The sequence below is a fragment of the Talpa europaea genome (genome assembly GCF_964194135.1).
Source record: "Talpa europaea genome assembly, chromosome: 12".
In the NCBI taxonomy this organism is placed as follows: Eukaryota; Metazoa; Chordata; class Mammalia; order Eulipotyphla; family Talpidae; genus Talpa; species Talpa europaea.
The window spans coordinates 48,950,574-48,975,469 of NC_140079.1; the positions used below are offsets into that span (position 1 = coordinate 48,950,574).

Below are 24,896 nucleotides of genomic sequence, written 5' to 3' on the forward strand. Positions count from 1 at the left end.
TTCCTTTTTCCTGTTTCTTGTTTTCTAATTTGTTCTATGTATTAGGCCGCTGTGCTCCTGGTACTGGCAGGCATCCCTTTGGGGTTCTTCTACTAGGATGTCGGTAACTCATGGCTGGACTGAGTCTGGCCCTGTTATGCCAGACTCCACAAGGATAGTGATGCTGTTGGTGTTGATGGACACTATTTCTGAAGATCACTGAGTCTCTGTATGCTGCTGTTCTCTTCCCGTATAAGGCCATCTTAACCTTTGATAGCAGAGTCCTCCCTCTCTCCTACTCAGTTCTGAAAGGGGGACGTGGGGTCACCGGCCTCCAGCAGCCTTGCGCAGGCCTGCGATTTCCTGCTCACCTTTGTTTGCAGAGCCCTCCCTCTGTCTTTACTCAGTTCCAGAAGGGTAAGAGAGTAAGACTGATATAATGTAGAGAGTAAGATTGATATAATGGTGTTGACTCTGCATCTGCCATCTAGGTAGCACTCTCTCTCAGGTTGCTTGCTCTGGGGAATCCAGTGGCTGGGTCATAAACATCCCAAATAGAAAGGTCCATGTGGCTAGAAATGGAGGTTTCTTCCATTAGTCATATGAGTGAGTCATTTCCACTACAAATCCTCCAGCCCCAATCAAGCCTTCAATGATTCAGTCTTGGCTACAACTTGACTGCTGTCTTGAGAGGGACCCTGAGCCAGAGGCACCCAGGTAACTGTCCTGGATTCCTGACTCTGGTAAACTTTTGAAGATATTACTCACTTTTTCTTATTTTTTAAGTTTTTTTAAAATTTTATTTTATATATATTTGACATCATTTTTCATTTTTGCACACTGTATGCATTTTCATCTTGGTAATAGACCCCATACAATTCCCCCCACTATTGTATTGATCTTACTCCCTTCTCCCAACCCTGTGTTGTGATTCTGGTTTATAGTTGCTTGTTGATTTTGATTTCTACTTTGTAATAATTAGTCTTTTTCCTGGTCCCTTATTTAGGTTTTCTAAATTCCTGATATGAGTGAGACCATCCGGTATTTTTCTTTTTCTTTGTGGCTTATTTCACTGAGCATGATCCCTTCCAGCTCCATCCATGTTGCTGCAAATGACATGAGGTTATCTTTTTTGATTGCTGAGTAATATTCCATTGTGTATATGTACCATATCTTCTTGATCCAGTCTATTTTTGGCCATTTGGGCATTTACAATAGTTTACCTAATGTAAATAGTGCTGCAATAAACATAGGGATGCAGGTGCCCTTTTGAATTAATGTTCTTATGTCCATTGGGTAAATACCTAGGAGTGGAATTGCTGGATCATATGGAAGCTCCATCTTTAGCAGATTGAGGAATCTCCACACAGCTCTCCATAGTGGTTGGACCAGTTTTCACTCCCACCAGCAGTGCAGGAGAGTTCCTTTTTCTCCACATCCTCGCCAACATTTGTTGTTGCTAGTTTTTTTGATATGTGCCATTCTCACTGGTGTAAGATGGTACCTCATTGTAGTTTTGACTTGCATTTCCCTGATTACAAGTGATGTTCAACATTTTTTCATATGCCTGCTGGCCATTTGCATTTCCTCTTTGGAGATGTGTCTTTTTAGCTCTTCTGATGATTTTTTTTACTGGGTTATTTACTTTGTTTTTGATGAGTCTCATCAGCTCTTTGTAGATCTTTGTGATCAGTCCTTTACCATTTGTGTTGTGTGCAAAGATTTTCTTCCAATCAGTGGAATCTTTCTTTGTTTTGGTTACCATCTCTTTTTCTGTATAGAAGCTCTTTAATTTGATGTGGTCCCAGCTGTTTATCTTTGCCTTCACTACCACTGCTTTGGGGGATGTTTCTTTAAAGATGTTACTGAGGTGCATGTCATGTAGTGTTTTACCTATATTCCCTTCTATATATTTTATGGTTTCAGGTCTTATGTCTAGTTCTTTAATCCATTTTGAGTTGGTTTTTGTGCATGGTGTGAGGTAGTAGTCACACTTCATTCTTTTGCATGTAGTGACCCAGTTTTCCCAGCACCATTTATTGAACAAACTTTCTTTGCTCCATTGCATATTCTTTGCCGCTTTGTCAAAGATTAGTTGACGGTAAATCTGTGGTTTTATTTCTGGATTTTGTATTTGGTTCCAGTGGTCCTTGTGTCTGTTCTTGTTCCAATACCATGCAGTTTGATTATTATGGCTTTGTAGTATAGTTTGAAGTCTGGGCATGTGATACCTCATTCCCTTCTTTTTTTTTTCAGGAGAGGTTTGGGTATTCGGGATTTTTGGTGGCTCCATATGAATTTCATCAATATTTGCTTGATTTCTTTGAAGAATGTCATTGAAATTTTTATGGGAATAGCATTGGATCTGTAAATTGCTTCTGGTAGGATAGTCATTTTGATCATGTTAATTCTTCCAATCCATGAGCAGGGGATGTCTTTCCATTTCTTTGTGCCCACTTCTATTCCTTTTAACAGTGTTTTATAATTTTCTTTGTATAGGTCCTTTCCTCTTTTGTTAGGTTTATCCCTTTTGTTAGGCACACTCCTTTCTGTTGGTCAGAGTGTATGGGCTTTGTGGGTAGGGGAGGGTAGTAGGGTTCTGAGCTTTCCTTTTTTGTGTCCTCTTTTATGGCAACTTTCCTCTTTGGGCAGTTTGCCAGAGTTGCCCGTGTATCTTCTGTGTTTTGGTTCCTGCCACTTTTCCTCCTCCTTATTAACTTTTTTTTTTTTTTTTTTAATGACAGGACTTACTTGCAGCATTTCCCTGGAGCCATGTTGATCTGTCTCTCACTTATTCTGATTTTCTTTTTTTGGTGGTGTGCTTCCACAGAGACCTTGCTTGCTATTTGTATTTTTCCTTCTCCTGTTTGTTTGTTTTCCAATTTGTTCTATGTGCTGGGCCTCTGTACCACTGGTACTTGTGGGAATGTCTTCAGGGTTCTCCTACTGGGACTTCATGGATGGGTGGCTCGGCCAAATCTGGCATTGTCACAACAGCCTGTGCAAGGATTGTGATACTGTGGGTGGGTTGATTGGTGCTATCTCAGAGGATCACTGAGTCTCTGTATGCTGCTGGTCTCTTCCTCTATAGCATAGAAGACGTCTCCTGTTGCACCTGCTGCTCCCCTCAGTAGTGTATTTCAGTAGGTCTGCTTGTTCTGTTCCCCTCTCTGTCTCTGGTGCATCCTCTCACCCTCCACACCTCTGGCCTGAGCCCAGCCTTGTATGCATAAAGAATAAAATCTTAAAAAAAATTAAATCTTTATTGAACTAACTCAATAAAGTCCCAGGACTGAAAATCAATATACAAAATCAGTTGCATTTTGAAATACTAAAACCAAACTGTCAGAAAAATTAGGAAAACAGTTCCACTTACAATGGTGTCAAAATGAGTAGAAAACCTATGAAAAAATTAAACCAAGCAAGTGAAAGAGCTGTACATGGATAATGTAAGACTCTGATGAAAGAAACTGAGAAGACATAATAAATGGATAGTTATTCTGTGCTCATGGAATGAAGGTATTGATGTTGCTTATGTGGCCATATTACTTAAAGCAATCTATAGATTTAGTGCAGCCCCTATGAAAATTCCAGTGGATTTTCCCAGAAACAGATCTTTTAATCCTACAATGTAATGAAATCACAGAAGATTGAGTAGCCAAAGCAATTTTGAGTAAGAGGAACATCTTTTGATTATTAAGATATAAGAATTTCCTGAGTGCAAATTGTACTGTGGGTGACCTTGAAATTGTTCTTTTCTCAGCCATTTTAGTGGTTATGATAAAATTTAGAGAAAGGGAAGTAATTCCTTTGGAGCAGTAGGTGAGGTAAAATTGTCCACAACCCTGGATTTTTTCAAGAAAGAAAAAGAACATGATTCAATAAGGAATATAAATACCCAAGCATTCATTCCAATGGGTACACACCCTACCACACATTGTCTCCAGTCCTCTATATGTCAATGGACAGCATGAAAAGGAAATACATTGCATAGTAATCAAATATGTGATTTTAAATTGTCTCATTACATCAAAGCTTTTCTCCTAGCTCAAGACCATAGTAGATAAATCTACTTATTGAAATTTGATTTCCCATTTAGGCTCTACTGGGAGATGTATTTTAAAATTGGTTTGTGCAAAGAGAAACCCCACCAACTGGGAGAACATTTTTGCACCCAACACTAATGATAAAGGACGGATCACAAAAATCTGCAAAGAGCTGATGAGACTCAACAACAACAAAGAAAATAACCCAGTCAAAAAATGGGCAGAAGAGCTAAAAAGAAACTTCTCTGAAAAGGAAATGCAAATGGCCAACAGGAATATGAAAAAATATTCAACATCACTTGTCATCAGGGAAATGCAAATCAAAACTACCATGAGATACCATCTTACACCAGTGAGAATGGCACATATTAAAAAAACTAGCAACAACAAATGTTGGCGAGGTTGTGGAGAAAAAGGAACTCTCCTGCACTGTTGGTGGGGGTGCAAACTGGTCCAACCACTATGGAGAGCTGTGTGGAGATTTCTGGACCTACTAAACATAGAGCTTCCATATGATCCAGCAATTCCACTCCTAGGTATTCACCCAAAGGACACAGAAACATCCATTCCAAAGAACACCTGCACCCCTATGTTTATAGCAGCACTATTTACAATAGCTAAGCTTTGGAAACAGCCCAAATGCCCAAAAATAGATGACTGGATCAAGAAGATGTGGTACATATATACCATGGAATATTACTCAGCATTCAAAAAAGATAAACACATGCAATTTGCAGCAACATGGATGGCGCTGGAAGGGATCATGGTCAGCAAAATAAGCCAGAAAGAAAAAGAAAAATACCGGATGGTCTCACTCATAGCAGGAATCTAGAAAACTTAAATAAGGGACCAGGAAAATGAATAACTATAAGAAAGTGAAAATCAAAATCAACAAAAAACTATGAACCAGAGACACTTTTTGGGGGGTGGGGGCCGGGAGGGGAGGGATTGGGGTCAGAATGGGGCATGTGCAGTTGTATGGGGGAATATAAAAATAAAATTAATTATTTAAAAAAATAAAATAAAAATGAAACTTAAAAAAAAATAAAAATAAATAAATAAAATTGGTTTGTGTCAGTGATTATGGTAGGCATTGTACACATCAAACAAAAAAACAGAGTAAAAGCAGGAGGTGAGACATAGAACACATCAGCATGTTTAAGTCTACATTATCAGTGAGATGAGTTAAGGTACTTAAACAGAAAAGAATGCCAGAGCAAATGTGCAAATGTGGGTTCTAATTTTTCCTTATAGTAAAACTATATAAATGGGTTTCATTGCCAAATACAGTTTTTTCCATATGTGTAACACAACTCTTGATGATTCAGGAAAAATAAAGAAAAATATTTGGGATGATACATTATTTGAGAAGAAATTATTCTTAAGCTATACATAGTTACCCACCAAAAAATAGGAAATACTGATTATTTCTTTTTTTAAATTTTATTTATATATACAAGATTTGGGGTATAGGCCAGAAATGTAGGGGCTAAGAGGATTCACCAGAGACAGAGTGGGGACCAGGCCAGGAAGATCTATTGAAATATACTACTGAGGGGTGAAGCGGATGAGACAGGAGAGGTCTGCTGTGCCATGTGGGCCAGCTCCTCAGTCTGCCCAGAACTGAACTTGAGCTGCAGTGGCTGATAACAGCTTGATAGCACTGTCTTTTACCCCTGCACTACAAGGGAGGCCCAATCTCTGAAAAAGATTTGCAAAAACATTTTGGAAATAACATTGGAGAGACTATGTATCAGAGTAGAAAGCATACTAATGTGAGTTGAATAATTGCATAGGGAATTTTATTGGCTAGAGGTCAATGAAATAGAAATTCTGGGATATAAATCCAAAGAACAAGTTCTGTTCCCCTGGTGAGATGACACAATAGCAATTTTTGGTTCCAAAATTTTCAGCCCTGCACTCACAGGCATTTCTTCAGTCCCCAGACAATTTTTGTAATATAGCAGCCACCCCAAACATTTTTTTCAGAGCCCCCCTTATGTCTCTGTTCCTCAGACTGTAGATGAAGGGGTTCAGCATGGGTGTGACCACGGTGTACATCACTGATGCTATTGCACTTGAGTGTGGGTTGTGGGGAACGGCGGAGCTAAGGTACACTCCTACGGCAGTGCCATAAAATAAGGAGACAACTGAGAGGTGAGAGGCACAGGTGGAAAATGCTTTATGCTTCCCCTGAGCTGAAGAGATTCTACATATGGAGGAAACTATTTTAGAGTAAGAGTAAAGGATCCCAGTGAGGGGCCCCCCAGCCAGGAAAACTGTTACCAAATACGTCACCAAGTCATTAAGAAAGGTGTCAGAACAGGAACACTGAAGAACCTGATTGAGTTCACAGAAAAAATGGGGGATTTCCATGTTTGAACAGAAAGATAGTTGCAAGACCATTAGGCTTTGTAATAAGGGATTTAAGACACCCATGCTCCAGGACAGTAGGACCAGCAGCCCACAGAGCCAGGGGTTCATGATGACCGTGTAGTGCAGCGGGTGGCAGATGGCCACAAAGCGGTCATAGGCCATCACGGTCAGCAGGAAGTCATCCAGCCCTGCAAAGAGTATGAAAAAATACATCTGGGTGATGCAGCCTTCAAAGGTTATGGCTTTGCTCTGTGTCTGGATGTTGACCAGCATCTTGGGGATGGTGGTGGAGGTGAAACAGATGTCCACAAAAGACAGGTTGGAGAGGAAGAAGTACATGGGCGTGTGGAGGCGGGAGTCTGATCTGAAGGCCAGGATGATGAGCAGGTTCCCCAACACAGTGATGAGGTACATGGAGAGGAAAAGCCAAAAAATGAGGGGCTGCATTTCTGGTTCCTCTGATAACCCCAGAAGAATAAATTCTGAACTGTGAGTGTCATTCCTTGCTTCCATGTGGGCCAGGTGATGACTAGGAAAGAAAAAGAAAAAGTAATGATTTATTTTTCACAAATGGGCATTACTGATTTAGAAGAAATGCTATTATATATTCTTCTAGTGAAGAAATAAATACCAATGTGATTTTATGAAATGTTTTCTTTTTACTTTATCTCTTGTGTCACTCCAATTAGATGAGATCATGTAGGTTGTGCGTCTGCTAGTCTTAAGCGGCCTGTTCTGCCACCATTATTGTTACCTGCAGTTCTGCCTTCCTATACCAAGGTCAGAACTGCCCAGTCTATCAGTCATAGAAAAATCTTACATGGTACCTTTCAAATCAAGCAAGAGTAGAAAGCTTAATCGCTCTTGGGAAGGGCATGCATCATGAGTTATGACCGGAAATGCTTGGGGGGCTAAGGACCAATGTATGACAAGGGACCCTCCCAGTTTATCAATGGAATGGCTTGTTGATAAGATTAGAACCATGGCCGGGGTCTGGGGTCTAGTTTTGTTTACAACACTTGGTCATCAAGCAGATAAGAATTACTTGGTCAGCAGACTCATGTGCCCCAGAAGCCCTAGATGAAAAAACTCATTCTTTAGTTTCAACCATTTTTTTCTCTTTGTCCTCCTGTCCCACATCACTGATTCTGTAGGATTAGTCTAGCAATGAAAAAGCCATCATCTTCCTTGTTCAGCAGCATCCTGCGTTGTGCAGCCTGCTCCATGACTCCCATTTCTCTATCAGTGTGGTGTTGCTGACACAACAGGATGCTCAGAAATAAAACTCTCTGTAATTCATTGACTTAGAAACAATATCTAAGCGAATACAAGAACACATGATGTGTCAGATGGTGACTGTTGCTATGAATAAGAAGAGGGCTGGTGAAAGGAAAGTCAAGTGAATGTGTTGTCTTTTTTTACTTGGTGTTTAGAAAAAAGCTGTCAACAGGGCACATTTGAATAGAAACCTCAGGAAGGTGGGCAGGAGATGTGAAGTGTCCAGGGAACTGTGTACATGCAGGGAGAACACAATGCAGAATTCTTGAGGAAGATACTGTTTGTGATTTTTTTTTAACTTAAAAAAATTAATTTATTTATGCATCGAGAGCTGGGGTTACAGGCCAGAAGTGTGGGGAATGCAGGGTGAGAGGATTCAGAGACAGAGTGGGGAGCAGAACAGGCAGACTGACTGAAACACACTGCTGAGGGGAGCAGTGGGAGAGACAGGAGAGGTCTGCTGTGCCATGTGGGTCTCCTCCCTGCTGGGGAAAGAACTAGTGGTGCAGTGGTGTGGACAGCTTCCTAGATTGCGTCTTAACCCCTTGTGCCACCAGGGAGACCCTCCCTCTTTGTTATTTAAGGCACAAAAGGAAGCCAGTGCTTCAAGTTGAATGAACAAGCAAGAGGGAGATGATGAGAGATGGTGTCAGAGAGGTAGAGGGAAGAAGGGGCTCCCTGCTGCTCCCCAGGCTTCAAGAGCAGACACCCTCTACCATCTGCTGTTCCCTGCATTTTAGTAATGTTTCCAGGGAATTCCGTGAATGAAAATGAATCTCTTCCTTATTTTCACCAGTAATTTTACGTTATTGTGTCTGTTTTTAAGGTTTGCAGTTTGGAGCGTGTGAGTTCTGGTGCCCTTGTCCTGATAAGGAGAAATTTTCATAGAGTTTAAGAACTCATGGAATAAAGAATGTCAATAAGAGTGAAATTATGTTAAGAATAGTGGTTTCAAACAAGCATATAAAGCAAGGTAGAATGAAATCTAAAGCAGAAGTCAGGCAAAGAAAGACAAACATCACATGGTCTCACTCATTTGTGTAACTGGAGAAACAAACTAATGAGGGAAAGTAACAAAGTGAACTTTTAGATTAAAGACCTATTAGTGGGTACCAGAGGGGAAAGGGGAGTGCTGGGGAAATTGGGACAACAGATTGGTGAAGGGGAGACGGATTTTTAGTTGTCAACTTAATGCAGAATTTTCACGTTGATTTTTAAAGACACACACCTGAAACTTGTACAGTGCTACAATGAAATATTTTTCCCAATAAAAAATTAATAGTTTAATGCCATCAAGATGGTTACTGATTCGATATTGAATTGCCAAAGCTGGTAAGTAAAACATATAAAAGAAGGGTTTTCTTTTTTCTCTTTTTCTTTCTTAAACTTTTTTTTTTTAATTGAGGTAATATTGGTTTACAATGTTTGTATCTAGAGGTATTACTCTCCCCCTGCAGGTGTTGCTAACACACCACACCCACCACCAAACACCTGAGGCCTCCAGCATAATCCACTGAGCTCCTTTCCCATTTTGTTTCTCCCCTCCCCCTCTGGTAGCCTCGGTTCTACAGTCAGAGTTCTAGGGTTTGTTAAAGGTTTGGTTTTATTCAGCCATTTGTTTTGTTTCTCTGTATTCCACATATAAGTGGAATTTGTCTGGTATTTGTCTTTTTCCTCTGTCTTACTCACAATGCATAATCTCTTCCATACATGTTGTTGCAAATGATAAGAGTTTGCTAAAAGAAGTTTTTGAAATGGCTGAGGAAGCACTAGCTAAGTTATAATTTCATGGTATTTATGATATTACAGTGACAACTCCTGACCATTCCTGTAAGAAAAATTAAGAAAAGGCCATGGAAAAAGCCAGCCTGACTAACTGTTAGGTTTGCCCTCACAAAAAATACAAATACTGACAATTCCCCAAAATACATCAATATATACATTGAAAAAACTGGATGAGAAACTGCAAAGTTGTTGCAATCAGCTCCAAACCTAGTTTGAATGAATGCAATGAAAGCAGCAATGAAAACACTCTGACTCCACAATGTAAAGGTTAAGGTCTTGCAAAGACAGTAACAATAGAGAAAACAAATGATGAACCACAAATATAGTCAAACTTACAATAAATTTATTGTGAAGTAAAGCTCTTTAATATACCCACCTTAGCTAGTAATTTATTTTTTTCCAGGTGGATAACCTTATAACCAGAGGAATAGAAAATACCGTGCATCTGTCTCATGATCTAACATTGCAAGACAATATTTGAAAGCAAGCAGTTCCTGGTCTTTATCTCACAATGTAGGAAAATATTTTAATATACCCCATCTTCAAAGTAAAAAACAAAACAATACAATCCCCATTCTAGTCGATAACCTTCTTTGGTTAATAATCTATTAACTCATGGGCTTCCCCTGGTGGTGCAGTGGTTGAGCGCTGGGCTGTGAAGCTGCCCACAGCCTCTGCAGTGCGGGTTCAATCCTCGGCCACCGGCAAGGGCCCCACATGGCGCGCAGACCTCTCCTACCGCTCCCGCTGCTCCTCTCAGCAGTGTACTTCGTCAGTCTGCCTGTTCTGCTCCCTGCTCTGGCTCTGGTGAATTCTCTCATCCTCCCGTGCTTCTGACCGTACCCAGTGTTTGTATAAGTAAGTAAATAAATAAATCTTTAAAAAAATAATCTATTAACCCACTCCTTTTAACTGCAAAACTCCATGTACATACTCTTAAATAATCATTAAATTTATTTTTTAACTTTCATTCATTGTTGATTTTTATACACTCTTTGATTTCTCCCCTCAGGTGTAGTCCCTATACTTTTCCCACCACCGTAGCACCCGTGAACCCTTGTGCCCTTCTCTGTCCTGTCTTCAGCCTCTCTCTCCCCTCCCCTGCTGTACACCTGAGATCTCAGGCCAGCTGGCAAATTCTGTCTTTTGTTGGACATATTCCATTTTTACAAGAAACATTTCAAAATTCCCATTCTTTCTTCCATTTGGCTTTCTAGTGATCATTTATGAGTCAAAATTATCTCTATGATGCTTCAATTAATATTCATATCTCTGGAATAGTAAATGAATACTTGAATTGATTAGGCAAGGAAGCAAACATACACTTTCTAGTCTCCGAAATAAGTTGAACTGGCTCTAAGTTTACCACAAGTAAATGTTTTTGGCCCAGATAGTCTCTGATCCTGTCATCCAACATCTATTGTGTGTTAGACTCACCGTTGTGGGACTTGTGAAAGAAAAGCCTCTGTGTGAAAGCCTGAATTTCCCATTGGGTGATAATGATGGAGACTGAGTCTCTGTTTCAGACTAGAGGGTACAAAGGAATAATACATTGGTCTCCAAAGCAATACTTGGGACCCCTGAAATACAAATCTGAAGCCCAAATCAAAACCATGCCCTGTTAATTCCAAAGTTAAACATTGAGAGACTGGCTGAAGACATATTTACAGCTTCCCACCTGCGTCCTTGGCACATTTCTCTCTTGCTCCCTCTCAGCACATGATTCCCTTTGGACAATGGCCTGTGTTGAAAGGCAAAAATTTCTACTAATTGTTCCCACAAGACCAGGTTAAAGTGAAATGAATACAGTTTTGTTGTCTTCTGGTCTTAGTTTTTTTCCCATGAACTCTTCTTCCTCTCAGAGGAGTAAATCTCCTAGCACCTTATCTCAAATCTCAGATAAAGTTTTCTACATGCTTAAGACTGAGGAACTTGTCTTGATTAGGTCTCTTGTGAATTCAAAGCATTGAATTTTGATCATGGAACAGCCTAAGATATGTCTAGAAAATTGCTATCCTACTTTCAATAAGAGGGAAACTGTGTCCTTTGATATATGCCTTGGGTACAAAACACCTTTGTTTCATGACAAGTTTTTCATAACAATTACAAATCTCATACTTGTATCACAAATTAAGAGATCTCATATACTCCCTCATTACAATATGTTTGTTAATTCTAAGAGATACACCTATTAAAGTACAATAATCTGAGCTGACACCTCTTAGGCTGTGACTGATTTCATTTTTTTAAAAGTCCATCTTATGGGGCCTCCCCGGTGGCGCAGCGGTTGAGCGCTGGGTTGCGAAGCTGCCTGCGGCCTCTGCGGCGCCGGTTCGATCCCCGGCTGCTCCCCGGCCACCGGAGGAGGATCCCACATGGTGCGCAGACCTCTCCTGCCACCCGCTGCTCCCCTCAGCAGTGTACTTCAGTCCCTCTGCCTGCTCTGCTCCCCACTCTGGCTCTGGTGAATTCTCTCACCCTCCCGCGCTTCTGACTGTACCCAGTGCATGTATAAACAAAACAAACAAACAAATATAATAAATAAATAAAAACATGCCTCTATAAAAAAAAAAAAAAAGTTTAAAAAAAAAAAAAGTCCATCTTATGAAGTAAACTATTACAAACTCATTTCTCCACCTCATAAATCGAACTTATTGAGATTTGATGATTTATTAAAGTTATAATTGAATTAAGGATGAGACTTTCATGTTTTCTGTCAGGATGCTTCCAGTTCTCAAAATCCTTGGCAGTAGTTTGCGTAAGAGATAAATTTGTTCCTGTAGACATTTGGAAGGAAGCTGCTAAAAACTGCAAATCATAGGATACCCCAATATAAATGCTATTTTGCACAAATATTGACAATGAGAAAATCTTTCTTACCAACATTTCTTCAATTAGCATACAAATCACCCAGGTTCCTAGTATAAATGCAGGTTGTGGTTCAGCTAGGCTGATGTCCACAACAATATGCATTTCTAACAAGCTGCTGGTAATGTTGGTGTTGAAGGTCCTGGTTTTGTGTTCTTAGAGAGGCAAGGTGTAGTCTTGTGGTCAAGTGAAGGTAGTTTTATATTTTTGCCAAAAATCATCTTTGCGTGAATTTGATGAAGTACTGTATTCACTTAGAAACTTGTATATCATTTTTAATATTTTATTTTATATAATTCTTACATCATTTTTCATTTTTACACAATGTATGCATTTTCATTTTAGTTATATTCCCCATACAATTGGACCCCCCTATTTTGACCCTAATCCTTCCTCTCCCTCCCCTCCCTGTGCCCCCCCCATAATGTGTCTCCAGTTTATAGTTGCTTGTTGATTTTGATTTTTACTTTGTAATAATTAGTCTTTTTCCTGGTCCCTTATTTAGGTTTTCTAAATTCCTGCTGTGAACGAGACCATCCAGTATTTTTCTTTTTCTTTCTGGCTTATTTCGCTGAGCATGATCCCTTCTAGCTCCATCCATGTTGCTGCAAATGACATGAGGTTATCTTTTTTGATTGCTGAGTAATATTCCATTGTGTATATGTACCATATCTTCTTGATCCAGTCTATTTTTGGCCATTTGGGCATTTACAATAGTTTACCTAATGTAAATAGTGCTGCAATAAACATAGGGATGCAGGTGCCCTTTTGAATTAATGTTCCTGTGTCCATTGGGTAAATACCTAGGAGTGGAATTGCTGGATCATATGGAAGCTCCATCTTTAGCAGACTGAGCAATATCCACACAGCTCTCCATAGTGGTTGGACCAGTTTTCACTCCCACCAACAGTGCAGGAGAGTTCCTTTTTCTCCACATCCTCGCCAACATTTGTTGTTGCTAGTTTTTTTGATATGAGCCATTCTCACTGGTGTAAGATGGTATCTCATGGTAGTTTTGATTTGCATTTCCCTGATTACAAGTGATGTTCAACATTTTTTCATATGCCTGTTGTCATTTGAATTTTCTCTTTGGAGAAGTTTCTTTTTAGCTCTTCTGCCCATTTTTTTTACTCGGTTATTTACTTTGTTTTTGTTGAGTCTCATCAGCTCTTTGTAGATTTTTGTGATCAGTCCTTTTTCATTAGTGTTGTGTGCAAAAATTTTCTGCCAGTCGGTGGGGTTTCTCTTTGTTTTGTTTATTGTCTCTTTTGCTGTGCAGAAGCTCTTTATTTTGATGTAGTCCCAGCTGTTGATCTTTGCCTTCACTATCACTGCTTTGGGTGTTGTGTCTGTAAAGATGTCTTTGAGGTGCATGTCATGTAGTGTTTCACATATATTCCCTTCTATATATTTTATGGTTTCAGGTCTTATGTCTAGTTCTTTAATCCATTTTGAGTTGGTTTTTGTGCATGGTGTGAGGTAGGAGTCAAGCTTCATTATTTTGCATGTAGTGGCCCAGTTTTCCCAGCACAATTTATTGAACAAACTTTTTTTACTCCATTGCATATTCTTTGCTTCTTTGTCAAAGATTAGTTGACCATAAATCTGTGGCTTTATTTCTGGATTTTCTCTTCAGTTCCATTGGTCCGTGTGTCTGTTCTTGTTCCAATACCATGCAGTTTTGATTATTATGGCTTTGTAGTATAGTTTGAAGTCTGGGAGTGTGATGCCTCCATTCCCTTCCTTTTTTTTTCAGGAGGGCTTTGGCTATTTGGGATTTTTGGTGGCTCCATATGAATTTCATCAATATTTGTTCTGTTTCTTTGAAGAATGTCATTGAAATTTTTATTGGCATAGCATTGAATCTGTAATTACTTTTGATAGGATGGCCATTTTGATCATGTTAGTTCTTCCAATCCATGAGCAGGGGAGGTCTTTCCATTTCTTTGTGTCTTCTCCTATTTCTTTTAACAGTGTTTTATAGTTTTCTTTGTATAGGTCCTTTACCTCTTTGTTAGATTTATTCCCAAGTATTTGATTTTTTTTTGTTTCAATAATAAAAGGGATGAGTTTCTTGATTTCTTATTCTTCAGATTTATTGTTTGTGTATAGGAAGGCTACTGATTTATTTGTGTTGATTTTGTATCCTGCCACTTTACTGAACTGATTGATTAGTTTAATTAGTTTTTCTCTGGAGTTTTTGGGGTTCTGTATATATATTATCATATCATCTGTGAATAGTGATAGTTTGACTTCTTCCTTGCCTATTTGGATACTTTTATGTCTTTCTCTTGTCTTATTGCTCTGGCTAGGACTTCCAGTAATATATTGAAAAGAAGTGGTGAAAGTGGACATCCTTGCCTTATTCTGGATCTTAACAGAAATGCTTTCAGCTTTTCACCATTGAGAATGATGTTGGCTGTGTACTTGTCCTATATGGCCTTTATGATGTTGAGGTATGTTCCTTGTATCCCGAGAATTTCAAGGGTCTTTATCATAAATGAGTGTTGTACTTTGTCAAAAGCTTTCTCAGCATCTATTGATATTATCATATGTTTTTTATATTTCTTTTTGTTGATGTGTTGCATTATGTTGATTGATTTTCAGATGTTGAACCATCCTTGTGTCCCTGGAATAAATCCTGCTTGGTCGTGGTGAATTATCTCATGAATACATTGTTGGAATCTGATAGCTAAAATTTTATTGAGGATTTTTGCATCCGTGTTCATTAGAGAACATGGTCTTCATGGTCAGAGAAGATGGTTGGTATGATTTCAATCTTAGTGTATCTGTTGTTTGTCTTGTGTCTCATATGCGATCAATCCTGAAGAATTATCTGTGTATGCTTGAGAAAAATGTGTACTCTGATTTTTTGGGTTTAGTGTTCTATATATGTCTGTTAAGCCCATGAAGTCTAGATCTTTATTTAGAGGTTTAGTGTCCTTACTTTTTTTGTGTTGTCCTTGTTTGGTTTTGTTATTAGTGTAATGTTGGCATCATAGAACGTGTTTGGTATTACCCCTTCCTTCTCAATTTTTTGAAAGTGTTTGTGAAGGGTAGGCACTAATTCGTTTCTGAATGTTTGGTAGAATTCATTGGTAAATCCATCTAATCATGGCCTTTTGTTTTTGGGAAGGGTTTTGATTACCATTTCAATTTCACTGCTTGTAATTGGTCTGTTTAGGTGTTCTATGTCTTCTTTATCTAACTTTGGGTGATTATAGAGTTGTATGAATTTGTCCATCTCTTCTAGATTGTTGAGCTTGTTTGCATATAACTGTATATAGTAGTTTCTGATTATTCTTCTGATTTCTGCTGTGTCTGTTGTGATTTCTCCTCTTTCATTTTTGATCCTATTTATTTGTGCTTTCTCCCATTTTTCCTTGGTGAGCCTGGCTAAGGGTTTGTCTATTTTATTTATTTTTTCAAATAACCAACTTTTGGTTTCATTGATCTTTTGGATTGTTTTTTTAGTTTCTGTTTTATTATTTCTGCTTTGATTTTTATTATTTCTTTTCTTCTACTGGTTTTTGGGGTTTTGTTGTTGTGCTTTTTCTAGGTCTTTGAGCTTTGAGATTAAGTTGTTTCTACTGAAGTCTGTTGTGATTTCTCCTCTTTCATTTATAATCCTATTTATATGTGTTTTCTCCCATTTTTATTTGTGAGCTTGCTAGAGGTTTGTCTATTTGGTTTATTTTTTCAAAGAACCAACTTTTGGTTTCAGTGATCTTTTGGATTGTTTTTTTAATTTCCAATTCATTAATTTCTGCTTTGATTTTTATTATTTCCTTTCTTCTACTGGCTTTAGGATTTTTTTGTTGTTCCTTTTCTAGCTCTTTGAGATGTGAGATTAGGTTGTTTGTTGAGTTCTTTCTTGTTAGTTTTTTTTTTTTTAAACAATCTTTATTTTTTTTCCTAAAGATTTTATTTATTTATTTATACAAGTATTAGGTACAGTCAGAAGTGCAGAAGGGTAAGAGAATTCACCAGCAACAGAGGAGAGAGCAGAACAGGCAGACAGACAAAGTACACTACTGAGGGGTGCAGCGGGAGGCAGGAGAGGTCTGCGCGCCATGTGGGACCCTCGCACAGCAGCCGGGGATCAAACTGCCGCTGCAGAGGCTGCGGGCAGCTTCACAACCCAGTACTCAACCGCTGTGCCACCAGGGAGGTCCTCTTGTTGGTTTTTATGAGCCTGTATTGCTATATATTTTCCTCTTATTACTGCTTTTGCTGCATCCCATACTTTCTGGAAAGTGTTGTCCTCCTTGTTGTTCAACTCAAAGTATTTTTTAATTTCTACTTTGATTTCCTTGTTAGTCCAGTGGTATTCCAGTAGTGTAGGTTTCAATCTCCATGAGGTAGGAGAGTTCCTTGCCTTCTTTTTTTTTTTTTTTTTGTGGGACCCTCGCCAGCGGCCAGGGAATGAAACGCGCTGCAGAGGCTGTGGGCAGCCTCACAACCCAGCTCTCAACTGCTGCGCCAACAGGGGAGGCCCCCTTGCCTTCTTTTTATGGTTTATTTCTAGTTTGATGCCTTCATGGTCAGAGAAGATGGTTGCTATGATTTCAATCTTGGTGTATCTGTTGATGTTTGTCTTGTGTCTCAGTATGTGATCAATCCTGGAGAATTATCTGTGTATGCTTGAGAAAAAAGTGTACTCAGATTTTTTTGGGTTTAGTGTTCTATATATGTCTGTTAAGCCCATGAAGTCTAGATACTTATTTAGATGTTTAGTGTCCTTACTTATTTTTTTTTCTTGTTGATCTATCCATTGTTGATAGTGGTGTGTTGAAGTCTCCTACTATATATGTGTTTTCTCTGATGTCTGTTTTCAGAGATGATAATAGTTGTCTGATATATTTTGGTGTTCTTTCATTTGGTGAGTATATGTTAATGAGTGTTAGGTCTTCTTGAAGTATTGTCTCCTTGATCATAATGTAGTGACTGTCTGGGTCTCTTTTTACCTTTTTGAGTTTGAAATCTGTTTTATCTGATATAAGTATAGCTGTTCCTGCCTTCTTTTTTGGTCCATTTGCTTATAGGGTAGTTTTCCATCCTTTTATTTTCAGTCTATTTTTATCTTTTGCAGCTAAATGAGTTACCTGGAGACAGCAAAAAGTTGGGTTTTGTTTCTTAAACCAACCTGTGACTCTGTCTTTTTATTGAAGAGTTTAGTCTGTTTACATTTAGAGTTAAAATTGATATGTTAGCATCTGTATTTGGCATTTTGTTTGACTTTTCTCTGGTTTTATTTATTTATTTCTTTAGTAATTTTTTTTTTTTTGGTCTTGTGTCATTCTTTTTCATCCCTCTGTTGGTTCTGGCTTTAGGACTCCTTGTAGTATTTTTTGGAGTGGGGGTTTAGTTGTAATGAAATCCCGGGATTTCTGTCTGGGAAGGTCCTTATTCTCTCTTAACAGAGGAAGGAAAGCTTTGCGGGATAGAGCATTCTTGGTTGGCATTTGCTGTCATGGAGTCTGTTGACTATGTCCCTCCACTCTCTCCTTGCCCGTAGTGTTTCTTCAGAGATGTCTGATGTCAGCCTGATTGGTTTTTCTTTGTATGTTATCTGTTTCTTCCCTCTTGCTATCTTCATTATTTTTTCCTTGCCTTTGGTTCTTGGGAGCTTTACTATTATGTGTCTTGCTTGTGTATTTTCAGCTCCTTCTTCATGTTTGGGATGTTCCCCTCAATTATTTCCTTGAATATTTTCTCTGTTCCTTTGTCTCTCTCCTGTCCTTCTGGGATTCCTATAACTCTTATATTTCCTTTCCTCATGGAGTCAGATAGTTCCTGAAGTCTTTCTTCATTCTTTTTCCTTCGTACTTCTCTTTCCTTTTCTGTTTTGGTTCTTTTTATTTCTGTGTCTTCGAGAGTACTTATTCGTTCTTCCATTTCATCTATTCTGCTATCACTGCTTTTCCCAGAGTTCTTTACCTCTTCCATTAATCCTTTGATTTCCTGCATTTCTTTCATTTCCCTCTTTAGAGACTCAATTTCATTCTTCTGATTGTTGTTTATTTTTCCCTTATCATTGTTTTCCTTAGTGACTTCTGTCAGTTTTTTAATAATGGCAATTTTAAATTCTCTGTTTAGAAGGCTCAAAAGTTCTTCCAAGTTACTGTTGTTGCAGTCTGGTGGGTGATTTTTATTTTGTGGTATGTCTTCTCTCTGAGAAATTGCTTGGTTGCTTGTAGTTTTTCTTCTCCCTGCTGCTTGTTTTCTAATTTGTCCTATGCATTGGGACACTGTGTCACTGGTACTGGCCAGCATCTTTTTGGCGTGCTCTTTCTGGATGTCAGAAACTGGCGGTCCAATCGAGTCAAACACTGGTATGCCCGAAGTCCCGTAGGGCAGTGGTACTGTGAATATTTTAATGGTTACTGTCACAGAATATCTCCTCCTTCTGTATTTGTTTAATTCCAGAGGTGTGTCTTAAAGTCCTGCAGACTGCCCTGGAGGTTGGGTGGGTGGATTGCTTGCTGGGCTCCAAATTGCTGGATCCCCCTCTTAGCTCCAACTCCCTGCCAGGCAGGACCTGGCTTGTGGGGGCCTTCAGCTCACCTCTAGCTGTGGAGTCAGCTCTCTCCAGGTTTTAAGCAGTTTTTGATGAGGCAAAGGTCCCTATTCTAAAATGGTGAGTTGGCAGCGTGCCTTCTTGCACTTTCCTGCGCCCACGGTCTGCCTGGCTGTGGCTGCCGCTCCCCCTCTGGGCTGACCAGAAGGGGCCTGGCGTGGGGGAGGCTTCCTAGCTTACCTCTGGCTCCGGGGTCAGCCCCATCCCAGTTTCAAGCAGTTTTTGATGAGGCAAAGGTCCCTATTCTAAAATGGTGAGTGAGAAGCACGCTTTCCTGCACCTGCGGTCTGCAGTCATTATTTTACAAAAGTTCCCTTGACTTTACCAAAATAGTATACTTCTGAAAAAGGCTTCATATTGGGAGGATATGGTCTTCCAAAGATGTCTACAATTTTATGCCTTATACCTTTAAATCTGCTATTTTCTATAATGACATATTAAGGTATTAAATGGAATAGCATGGTGAATCAGCTGACTCTAAGAAGGGTAGCCCTGGTTATCCATGTTACATTAAGTATAGACACACAGCTGACTGTATAGCTATGAAAGACCGTGGATGTCAGAGCAATCTCCTGCCTTATAGTCCCATTTGAAAGTAAAGATGTTGTATTAAAACATTAGACTTAAGGATGGCTGGTTAATAATAGCTAATTGATATATTATTCAAAGAAAAGTGAAGGAGAAATTTCCACTTTTAAAATCTGATGAAAGAATCTCAATTTCTGGTTCTGAAACGTTTCTTCCTCAATCAAGATTGCTTCTTAACCTCAAATGTAATTAGCCCTTTTATAGGTGTTATTAATAACAGTTTTTTCAAGTGACACTTTATCTTTATTCCTCTGTAGAAAAAGTGGTTCAGTGTCATGTGACCAAAGTGTACATCACCAAATTCAACAATACATTAAAAAGATCATACATCATGACTAAGTGGGATTTAATCCAGGGATGTAAGGATGGTTCAACATATGTGACTCAATCAATATAATTCACCACATCAACAAAAGGGAAAATCAGAATCAGATGTCCATATCAATAGATATAGAGAAGGCATTTTAGAAGATTCAACATGCATTTATGATTAAAACTCTCAGTAAAATGGGAATAGAAGGAACATATCTCATCATAATGAAGGCCATATATGACAAACACATATCTAACATCATTCTCAATTGTGAAAAGCTGGAAGTTTTCCCTCTAAGTCTGGTACAAGACATGGATATGCACTACCACCTCTACCACTTAGCACAGTATTGGAAATTCAATGTAGAGCAATTTAGTATGAAGAGAAATATATGAAAAAAATCCAAGTTGGAAAAGAAGTAAATCTATCATTATTTGCTGATGACATGATGATATCTAGAAATACATAATATATATATATAATAAATATATGTAGAAAACCTGAATGACTTCACAAAAAGTCATTTGAAACAATAATTCAGAAGGGTCAATTGGCACCTTAGATTATCAACAAAGAAAAATCTGTTGCATTCTTAAATACAAACAGTGAATTAGAACAGGAAAAAATCAGAAAAACAATCCATTTTGTATTACATCAACAATAATTAAATATTTAATAATAAACCTAACAAGAAGGTGAAAGTTCTCAAAAATTGTATTACATTATTAAAACATAGACGAAGACATGAGGAAACATATTTCCTGCTTATGATTTGGATGAATTTACATGGTTAAAATGACGATCTTACTCTTTTGATTTTATAGATTCACTAAATACCTATCAACGTTTCAATGACATTCTTCAAAGAAATAGAGCAAACATTACTGAATTTTATTTTTATTTTTTATTTATTTTTAAAGATTTATTTATTTATGCACACAAGAGCTGGGGTACAGGCCAGAGATGGGGGGGGAGCAGTGAGAGGATTCACCAGAGACAGAGTGGGGAACAGAGAAGGCAGACTGACTGAAGTACACTGCTGAGGGGAGCAGTGGGTGAGACAGGAGAGGTCTGCTGCACCATGTGGGTTGCTCCCTGGCTGGCCGGGAATCTAACTTGTGCTGCAGTGGCTGCGGATTGCTTCATAGGTTGCATCCTTACCCTTGCGCCACCAGGGAGACCCCATTACTGAATTTTATATGGTACTACAAAAGACCCTGAACAGCTAAAGACATTTTCTCTCTCTCTCTCTCTCTCTCTCTCTCACACACACACACACACACACACACACACACACACACACACACACTGGAGTCATCACACTCCCAGAATTCAAACAGTACTCTGAAATTATAGTAATAAAAATGGTATGGTATTGGAATTAAAATAGACACAGACTGCAACTGAGAACCTAGAAATAAACCCACACTTATATGGACAAAGTAGTTACAACAAGGGAACCAAGAGTATACAGAAGGTAAAGGAAAGTCTCTTCAACATATGATGTTGGGGAAACCACATGGTCCTGTGCAAAAGAATGAAACTAGACCACTATCTCATACCATATACAAACATTAATTCAAGGTGGATTAAAGACATTGGTCATGAAAAAAATGCTCATCATCATTTATGATCAAGGAAATTCCAGCATGAATCTGAAAGAAATACCACTGCATAACTATTAAAATGTTTTTTTTTTTAAATACTGGAAACAGTGTTAGTAACAATGTGAGAAAAGGAAACCCTTGCACATGTTGGTGAGAATGTATACCGGACCAGCATGGAAGTTTCTTCAAATATTATAGTTCTTCCATATGCTCCAGCAATTATGCTTCTTGATATCTACCCAAAGAATGCAGAATCATTAATGTATGTCATTGCACTCTCACGAATTCATTAAAAAAGGAAAAATTTAATAACGCGTAACACAGAGAAGGATCTAGTGCTGAGAGCTGAGAGACTCTCTTATAATTATAGAGAGAATAGAGTCATGTATAGATTCAGGAACAGAGGAATCAATTAGGAAATTCACATTTGATAATTTCAACTTTTCCCTTTATTAAACTATTAACTGACATATGTAAATAGAATAACTGAGCAGGTATTGTTACATATCAGAAGTGTGCTACAGTTGCACGTACATCATGTTTGAGTCTGTGAAACACAATGTGTACATGCACAGCTGACTGCATACCCATAAGGAGGCCAGTCACGATCAGACAACTTTTCCCCGTATAATCCCATTGGAAAGATATTAATGTAAACCCTTTCATTTGAGGGTGCCTTGTTATGCTGCAATAGCTAATTGATACATTACTCAATACAAAACATGTTGAAGAATATAATATTAGCACATTTCTACTAATTGTGGACATTTGTTCTGATAGCTGAAGCATTATTTTAGATTACTCTGTTTTTCAAGTTTGCCACATTGAACTGAGTTTCAGAGTGCTTGGAAGGCATACATGTTCAGAAGGAAGATGACCCTGCATCAAATGGCTGGTCTAGCAATTCAGGCTCTCATGTCTGTGATTCTTCTTCTTTTTTTTTTTTTTTAAAGATTTATTTATTTATTTATACAAGCACTGGGTACAGTCAGAACCATGGGAGGGTGAGAGAATTCACCAGAGCCAGAATGGGGAACAACTGGCAGACCGATGAAATACACTGTTGAGGGGAGCAGTGGGTGCCACAGGAGAGGTCTGCACGCCATGTGGGACCCCCTCACTGGAGGCCGGGGAACAAACCGGTGCTGCAGAGGCTGCAGACAGCTTTGCAACCCTGGGCTCAACCACTGCGCCACCAGGGGAGGCCCTGTCTGTTATTCTTTAACCACGGATCTTAAAGAGATTTCTGAGCAAAATGGAGAAAGAGCTGGGGTACAGGCCAGGGTACAGATATTGATATCATGATGATTTAGAGGATGTGACAACAACTAGAGAAGGGAGAGAAAGCTTTAATTTAGAGTAAAGGGAAACAATCATATTTGTAGTCAATACTGGACAATTTCCATGATAAACAGTAAGATGATTTAGTGAAAATAAATATAAAACATTCCATACAATTCTTTACCAAATAAGTAAACCCCTTATACATTGTAACAGGTATTTCATATTTCACTGAGCAGACATACAACTTTGAAAAGAAAATTGGCCTAGAAATTCAAAGTATTTTACCCTATCATATTTATTTAGTTAGTGTTTTGGTTAACAAATAATTAGGCCACATGGAGAAATGTATTTGATAACAAATGAATGTTTGTGACTAGATTTGGCATTGTGGACAATGAGCCAAAAGAGAACAGTATCCTAATGAGGAGAAAGAACACCAATGGTCAACTATAAAACATACCAGCAGGTTACAAAAATGAAAATGTAAGAAAATGTAAGGAAACAAAACAAAAAAGACAACAGATTAAGTCTGGGAAAGCAATATAGATAATGAAGCATAATGGAATGTTCAGAAATAATGGTGAAAAACTACGGTTTCAGATTTTCTATATTATAAATGGTAGAAACCACCTTGGTCACCAAGTGTTGATTCATGAGCTCAATTGGAACTTCCACGTAGTTGTGTATATATGGAGTATAATTTGGAATGTATGGTTGAGAAAACATTTGCAGAAAGGTTCATAAGTCAATAACTTAAATTGTTTAAGGAAGCTGAAATCAAAGAAATGAGAAGGCCAGAAATTTAAAGAAAAGTTCCCCTTCCATCTAATCAAAGCATCTCAATTTCTGGTTCTGAGGAGCCCAATCTTAGATCAAGTCACTTCCTAAGCCCCATTAAAAGTTTTCCTTTATAGCTCCCATCATAAGAAACTTCTCAGAGCCCTCTTTATGTCTTTGTTCCTCAGACTGTAGATGAAGGGGTTCAGCATGGGTGTGACCACAGTGTACATCACCGAAGCTGTTGCACTTGAGTGTGAGCTGTCAGTACCAGCAGAGCTAAGGTACACGCCTAGGACTGTACAATAAAATAAGGAGACAACTGAGAGGTGAGAGGCACAGGTGGAAAATGCTGCATACTTCCCTTTAGCTGATGAGATTCTTCGAATGGAGGATACTATCTTACAGTAAGAGTAAAGGATGCCAGCGAGGGGCCCCCCAGCCAGCAGCACAGCTGCACAATACATCACCAAGTCATTAAGAATGGTTTTAGAACAAGAAAGATGGATCACTTGATAAAGTTCACAGAAAAAGTGGGGGATTGCCAAGCCTGTACAGAAGGATAGTCGCCACACCATTAAGCTTTGTAATGAGGAATGCAGGGCACTCAGGATCCAGGACACCAGGACCAAGAGCCCACAGATTCGGGGGTTCATTATGACTGTGTAGTGGAGGGGGTGACAGATGGCCACAAATCGGTCGTAGGCCATCACAGTCAAGAGAAGGTCATCCAGCACACCAAAGAATAATGCAAAATTCATCTGGGTGATACAACCTTCATAAGTTATAACTTTGCTGTGTGTCTGAATATTCTGCAGCATCTTGGGGATGGTAGTGGAGGTGAAACAGATGTCTACAAAAGATAGGTTAGCAAGGAAGAAGTACATGGGCATGTGGAGGTGGGGGTCAGATATGGTGGCCATAATGATGAGCAGGTTTCCCAAAATAGTGATGAGGTACATGGAGAGGAAAAGCCCAAATGTGAGGGGCTGCAGTTCTGCTGTCTCTGAAAATCCAAGAAGAAGAAATCCTGCAATTTGTGTTTTATTTCTTGGCTCCATTTGGTGTAGGTAATCACTGGGATAAAAAAAATTACAATACTAAGTTTTTCACAAATGAACATTACTCAAAGATAATGCTACTATTTATATGTTGGAGTCTGAAAAGAAATATCTGCTATATATATATATGTGTATATATAAAATAAATATCTTAAATGCAACCTATATATGATAAATAAATTTTATGTAACTTGTTTCTTTTCTGAATCTCCTGTGTCCATCTGTGAATGGGAATGCCCATCACATTTTCCACCAGAGATCAGGTATTCAACACCTTTAATGGGATGTTCTTTCACACATTTGAGGAATGTGTGAGTAGACTCTCTTCTAAACACAGAAAATAGGTCTCAGTAT

At 38.7% G+C, this 24,896-nt stretch overlaps 2 protein-coding genes across 2 annotated transcripts; both read right to left on the reverse strand.

Moving 5' to 3' along the window:
* Positions 1-5,960: 5,960 nt before the first annotated feature.
* Positions 5,961-6,914, reverse strand: LOC311180570 (olfactory receptor 7A10-like; the record flags this gene model as incomplete). The annotated part of the gene is made up of 1 exon (XM_084248494.1): positions 5,961-6,914. The coding sequence occupies one exon, from the start codon at positions 6,912-6,914 to the stop codon at positions 5,961-5,963; it is 954 nt and encodes a 317-aa protein (XP_084104620.1).
* A 16,710-nt stretch (positions 6,915-23,624) lies between these two features.
* Positions 23,625-24,542, reverse strand: LOC311181046 (olfactory receptor 7A17-like; the record flags this gene model as incomplete). The annotated part of the gene is made up of 1 exon (XM_084249207.1): positions 23,625-24,542. One exon carries the CDS (start codon positions 24,540-24,542, stop codon positions 23,625-23,627), a length of 918 nt encoding a protein of 305 aa, XP_084105333.1.
* Between the last annotated feature and the right edge of the window lie 354 nt (positions 24,543-24,896).